Below are 6,889 nucleotides of genomic sequence, written 5' to 3' on the forward strand. Positions count from 1 at the left end.
ATTTTTCAATTTACTATACTTTGTTTATTCGGTTGTATTATTTAATATTTTTTCTCTTTTTTTTCCCTCTAATTCAGAAAGAAGGTAAATGCCAATTATTTCAAAAATAGTGGACCAAGAAGAACACAAGTGATTTAAATAAAAGTAATTTGGGAGATTTTGGATTACTTAACAGACCAAGGGGTATTTTTAAAAGTTTGCTGATTGTAAGAGTAAATTTGGCCAGATAGTATAACGGTAGGGGTAAATTTAGCATGATAGTATAACGGAGGTTAAATATAAACAATATATGAAAGTAGAGAGGTATCTTTGGCCCTTTTTCCCAAGCACAACCACATTCTTTTTCAGCAGGAGAAGTATATGTACAGAAGATTTAAGCTATATACAATAACAATATAAAACATTTCTTATACTATTAGGGCTCGAGGGATAATTAATCCTGAAATTAAATTTGAGATGAGTTTATCCCACGTTTGGTTGCGATAAAATCGTGGTATAACTAATCCGAAATTAGTTAACCGAGGATTGCAATGTTATTTTTTAATCCCATGATTAGTTATCTAGGGATTGTTATCTCATCCTCCCATAGAGAATATAAGAATAACTAATTATGGGATAACTTATTTCCTAACAAAACGACCTTTTAGTGTATTTTAAACCGTTATAAAATATTGTTTTTTTTAAGGCTAGTCAACTGAAAGGGCTGCATTAACTTCTCAAGGGAAAATAGGAAAGGATCAAGTTACATTCAAAATGAACATCAGCAGAACACCTTAAAGATTTGACAATATATAATTGCAAAAAAAAGCTAATTTCAACAAAGGCAAACCAAAAAGGGTGAAAGCAAACTGACCAACTAAAACACACCCTATACCAAAACTTTTGCCTTTTATTGAACCTCCCAACTGTGGACACAAAATGGTGAATATTCAGTTAATTCGAACTTGAGCACGAATGTTGAATTTACATTTTTTCCGTCCCTTCTCTTTCTTCCGTTACTCCGAAAAAGGGGGGAAAAGTCGGATTCATCACCAATAACTGATTGGATCTCTATTCATTCCTTCTCACAACAATAACAGATACAAACATCAACGTTTGCGGTATATCTACATAATCTCTTTGCCTCTTTGATGGAGAAAAATTTTCTGCGCAACATCACCTTCCAATGTGACTAAGTAGGATACCTGCTAGAAATACTAATTGTTAAAACATCAAAAACATAATATAAGATGTTTGTATAAAATACTGAACCAGATTCAATGTACTTACAATCTCTAGAGCACTGACTTTGTGAAGGAGGAATCCATTTACATTTTGCCTAAGAAAAACCCAAAATGAAAAGAAAAGGTTATGTAATGGCAGTGGAAAGTGTACATTTGAGTCTCAAGAATCTATTGAGTACCAAGAAAAATACTCACATAGAGTAGGGCAAGTTCTGATTCACTTTAGTAAGCAAAGGTCCTCTATATCTGACAGTTCCAGTTTTGGATTTTGCAATAAGTCTTTTCTCAACATTTTCATCACAAGCCTGTCCACTTATATATGCATCCTAAACAAGAAAGTGCAAAGTATGTAGGTTATACTCGTACCGGTTTCATATGTGAAATCACGGAAGGAACTCAATCACTACTAATTGGCATCTTTATTTATATATCAGTGACGATAAATGCATTTACCACAGTTTTAGCATTAAGGCAAAGCCGTGTCAAGAATATATCTGATTTGGGCGCTTAGCATATGTTTTGCGGGCACATGGATATTCGAGTTTAGAGTCTTCCCTTTGTTATTATATTTTATGCATATAGAAAAACAGATTTTGCAGATGAACATGGTATCTGGTATTACAGTATTCCTTAGGTTTCTTGCTCTAAAAAGTTAGAATCTTGACTTACTACGCCGTACTTCAGAAATACGCCATGTAAAGACTGTAATTCGTGTTTTAGCTCTGTTTGAGTAGCATCGTCTTCACAGGCTACCAATGGATGAAGTCCGACAGCAATGCACCTACATTTACACGGTATCACTTTAGTCACATAGGGAGGTCAGGCCACAACTGCTGAGGCAATGCGATAGCATATTTTGTCTATGGAGTAAAACAATGCAGTTTGAAGGTACCATTTGCTTTCACTATTTTTAAGTGTGTCGATCAGCCATTCTGATTGCCTATCTCCAGCGCCATTTGAAGCATCCTAGAAACAAGAACAAGAAAGTTAAAAGTTTACTGTAAAAGCTCTGAGCAAAGGGCTGAAACCAACTTCCAAGCCTTGTCAAATGTAGGCATGACAATAGCAGTTTTGTAAAAGATCCATATTTGATTTTCTCAGAAACCAACTTCCAATATCCACAGAAAGAAACGAAGCACGATAGGAAATCAGTTGGTGGAGAGGCTGAAAACAGAATCCAGCAATGAGATAGCTAAGACATAAATAGGAGTCTGTTTGGATGAGCTTATTTTAAGTGACTTTTAAGCCAAAATAGCTTTTAAGCCATAAGTTAGGAATTCTAGCTTTTGGCTTGTTTTTGTCATTTTAGCTTAAAAACAAGGGCTTAAAAACACTTTTTTACTCTATCAAAACACTACAAAATGACTTAAAAATTATTTTGGCTTAAAAGCACTTAAAATAAGCCAATCCAAACGGGCTCTAGGCCATAAGCAATTTCACACTCATTAAAAGTATAGATGCTTACAAATGTCTTCATTCTTCTAAATGTAAATATGAGGGTACCCTTCCAGTGGCGGACCCAACCCGCTTCACAAAAAAATAATACTGTGTATATGTATAAATTAGGATTAAAACTGTGTAAATTTTGTTTAAATATTTTATTTGAACCCACTTGACAACTACTATTTTAAGACTAAATTTATATACTTATAAGATTGAACCCGCTTGCACAAAATCCCGGGTCCGCCACTGTACCCTTCGTTGTATGTATCATGTCAAATGGGAAAATAAAAGACAAATAATGTCAAGGATGACAGTTGAAAGTTCTTAAAGAACTCTGCCTACTACCACAATAGGCATAGGAACACACTTAAAAGACTATCAATCCAACACAAGCTGAAATTTGACAAGTTATCTGACTTCTGGTGTTGAACCTCCCAACAGCTTTCAAAGGTATTACTATATAATAACCTTATACTGGTCGGATAGATTAGAGGCAAAGAAGCTAGATATTAACTATCATTCAGACGTTATGTAATTATATTGATGTAACTAAGGGCCTTTGGAACAAACTTTCTAAATTTTCACACTACAACAACAACAACAACAACAACATACCCAGTCTTATCCCACACCGTGGGGTCTGGGGAGGGTAATGTATACGCAGACCTTACCCCTACCTTGTGAGGATAAAGAGGTTGTTTCCAATAAACCTCCGGCTCAGGAAAGCATAAGCAAATTGCTATAGACATATCAAAAGTAAAAACCATTCACACTACAAAAAATAGGGAAAATCCCGAGTTTTTAGTAGTAACGAATGGCACAGACCCAAACCAAAGGGAATGAGAAGATGACTCTGGGCACAAATATGTTTTTTCCTTTGGGTAATCCAATTCACATGCTGCCTCCAATATGAGTTCTACTTCCCTATCTGAGGCAAGCCTCAAGACTTCCTCTTGAAACATAATCCCGAATCCCCACCACCTCCAAAAGAAAGAGGAGGGAAGGGAAGGGGGAAGGCGGATAACGATGAAAAGCTAGTAGAGCTTTGAAGTAAATTCATACTTGGAATTGACACCATCTGGAAACGTGCGCAAAAGGCCAATTTAAACAGATAAAAGAAACAAGTGTTTACCACTTTACCTCATATAATCCTGTATCCACAACTATAATATCTAAGCTTCCATGAGCAAACTTGAATTGCTCAAGGTAGTGTTTCACCCCTCGTCCTTTGAGACCTCGCGTAGAGTACCTACAAGTTGAGGATGGCTGAAGTAAAACCGCAAAGACAATCCAATTCAAATGATGAAACACAGATCTAAAAGATAAAATGTTAGCCCTGGAGAACAAACTGTTTATTCATAGAGGATCATACCATGGAATCTTCGTAGAAGGAAAATGCCGAGTAGCCTGCCAAGCAGAAAGTATCGTGAAAAATATGAATTAAATCCAAACAATGGTCACTAAGTAGGTGATAAAGAAATCTAAGTAAATTATCTAATTTTGACACGATCCGTTCAGTAGCTGCATGTTAGATCCTAGACTAGCATCGCTGCAATCAAATTCCTCTACCACTGAATTCTGCACTTATGAAGTCATTGGAGGGCTTACATTTTGCACGAGTGGGTCATCTTCCCCAAGTTCGCTTACGTTGATAACAAATCTTGCATTGAACTTCTTTGCTACCTTCTGCACCTTCATTCAATATAAGATTCCAGCAAAAATGGATCAGCCAAAAAATGAACATGATACAAAAGAGATGACTCCGATAACACATATTTCACTTTAACATCACAGCAAAAGAAATGAAGTCAGTCTTCGTCAAAAGAACAATCATTTAAGCTCATTTCGTACGAATACTATACAAAATAAAAATAAAAAGTACTAGAAATTCTCTATATTTTCTACTGACATAGTACCTAATATAAACGTACTAACATGACTAAAATATGCTCCCAACTAATTGATATTGCATATATAAATATTTTTCTTCCATTGTGCCTATTCTTTGCTAAGTCTGCATGGATTCAAAGAGATTAAAGGTCTAAACAACCTCTTTCTATATGGTCTACCTCGTCCCCTTTTAAATCCTTGCTCACAATGGTTTCACACCTATGGTGTATCTGTAGGCCAACGCATGACATGACTAAACCATATCAAGCAATCGTCTCTCATTGATCAATTCGAATCTTGTCTAATCGTGTATGAGTGCACCTCCAAATGATATATACGAAATTCTGAATTATTCTACCTCAGCATAGGGGCGAAGCTACATGTCTTAAAGGGCCTTCGTCGGAAAGTTATACTGCGCATATAGGTAAAATATTAGGTTTAAGATATATAGCATATATTAAACACTCGTTGTCGGAGAATTTTCGACTTCTTTCAAGTTTGAATACCCTTGAGAAAGTTACTGCCTTCGCCACTGGCTCAACAAAATAATGCAAAAAGGATAGAAATCAGAGTTGCTAAATTCTTCTACTACAGAGTGAAGTAACTGGCAATCTTCACCAAACCAAAATTCAGCTTAAAAAACCATGTCCCAACAAGGAAAATTCAAAGAAAAATCATTCCTTTTGACAAATAACAAAAGAAAAAAAATTCCAGATTAATTGAGAAACTGACCTGCTTGAGAAGAAGGGTCTGTTCTTCAAAAGGCCTAACACCTCCTGTAACACTGATGAAATATATATCCATAGGAATATTCTCATTTCCATTCCTTAAAATTGGCTTCTGATTTTGACACAAGTTGAGAACAAGGTAAAGAGATAAACATAGAGAAACTTGAGTGACAAGTGTACAAACCCATGATTTCTTCACCATTATCAAATGAAAACCAAAATTTTCTTTGTCCTTCCGTCTCAAGACTATGTTTTTATTGCAGATTATAGGATTAACTACTTATATTATTGTAATGGAGTAAAATTTAGACGAGTCAGAAATCTTATGGCATTAGTGTTAGAACTTGTTGCTTGTCAGATTGCACATGATGTACCACGTGCGATTTCCAGAGTCACTGTTGAGTTTTTTTTTTTTAAGATGAAATAGTGAGGGTGAATGGGAAATGGAGGGAAAATAAAATTTTTGAGTAAAATTTTAAGTTTTCCACTCTTGACAATGAGACATTGTCCCATATTGGAAGAGGAAAAGATTTTTGGTGGGTATATATATAATTGCTCTTCTTGTAGCTCTTAAAGAGTTAAGAAGAAAGCAAGCCTCGCGCCGTCGTCGTCGCTCGGCTTCGCAGCTTCGGAGCTTCGGAGCTTCGGAGCTTCCGATTCCTTAAGAAGAAAATCAATTGATTGATTAATTTTTTGGACCAAATTTATTTGTTAATAGTAAATATTAACGTAAGATTATCCGCATTTTTAACGGATATTTTTCAAGTGCTTCCCTGCATGCTCCACCATTGAGGATTGCACTTTTTCCAACGCTCAACTTTGGCTATACATTGCACTCCTTCCTCTTAGCATTTCCTCTGAATTTCTACTCCTTCGTTCTGCATTGTTTTAACTTCAGACAAAGCAACTGTAAGTGTGATTTTCTACCGAACTTTGTGTTCGCTGAAACACTGGGGTTTGAAGTACCGCTACACCGGTGTGTGATTCGTTCTATCCTGGGAGGAAATAATCCATTACCTTGGGTGCTAGGAGAGGATTAAATTCCTTAAGAAAACACTGTGAATTCAGTGGGCTCGAATTAATTACTGTTTCATTACGATAACTTATATTTTGCAGAATTATTATTTACAAATACAGCAATATTGGCGGGAACAACAATCTTAAGGAATTTAAATATTTATTTCTATATTTGTGTTATTCTTATTATTCTGCAAACTAAAATCTTTGTGGTTTTGTGTACTCCCGTTTTGGAGAGTAAACCCTTCGTGGCGTTTTGTTGGAGATTAAAATCTACGTGATTTTTACTCCAGTTTGAAAACGTTTATTAAACGTTTGTTTGTGTCATTCTTTGACAGGAAAAATGACGACTGAAAGCGGAAACCAAGCTGTTCCGACGGTGACTGCCAACGCATCGACAAGCCGAACACCGACGTTGGCACCGGCAGAAAAACCCAGAAAATTTTCCGGGATTGATTTCAAGCGCTGGCACCAAAAGATGTTCTTCTACTTAACTACGTTATGTCTACAGAAGTTCATCAAGGAAGATGTTCCTGATCTGCCAGATAAAACTCCAGAGAATGAACGCTTTATCGTGATTGAAGCGTG

The 6,889-nt window shown here is 36.0% G+C and overlaps 1 protein-coding gene across 2 annotated transcripts; it reads right to left on the reverse strand.

The window, feature by feature from the left end:
- Positions 1-690: 690 nt before the first annotated feature.
- Positions 691-5,581, reverse strand: LOC107831055 (uncharacterized). Of its 2 annotated transcripts, none has more exons than XM_016658775.2 (9): positions 5,289-5,581; positions 4,275-4,352; positions 4,039-4,073; positions 3,807-3,915; positions 2,116-2,189; positions 1,893-2,004; positions 1,419-1,549; positions 1,270-1,318; positions 691-1,184 (listed from the first exon to the last, which is right to left on the reverse strand). In XM_016658775.2, exons 1-9 carry the CDS (start codon positions 5,484-5,486, stop codon positions 1,107-1,109), a joined length of 864 nt encoding a protein of 287 aa, XP_016514261.1. In that variant the 5' UTR covers positions 5,487-5,581; the 3' UTR covers positions 691-1,106. The 2 variants fall into 2 exon arrangements, with proteins under 2 accessions (XP_016514261.1, XP_016514260.1); XM_016658774.2 differs by having other exon boundaries at positions 4,275-4,358; positions 5,289-5,580.
- Between the last annotated feature and the right edge of the window lie 1,308 nt (positions 5,582-6,889).

Source organism: Nicotiana tabacum, chromosome 21 (assembly GCF_000715075.1).
Source record: "Nicotiana tabacum cultivar K326 chromosome 21, ASM71507v2, whole genome shotgun sequence".
In the NCBI taxonomy this organism is placed as follows: Eukaryota; Viridiplantae; Streptophyta; class Magnoliopsida; order Solanales; family Solanaceae; genus Nicotiana; species Nicotiana tabacum.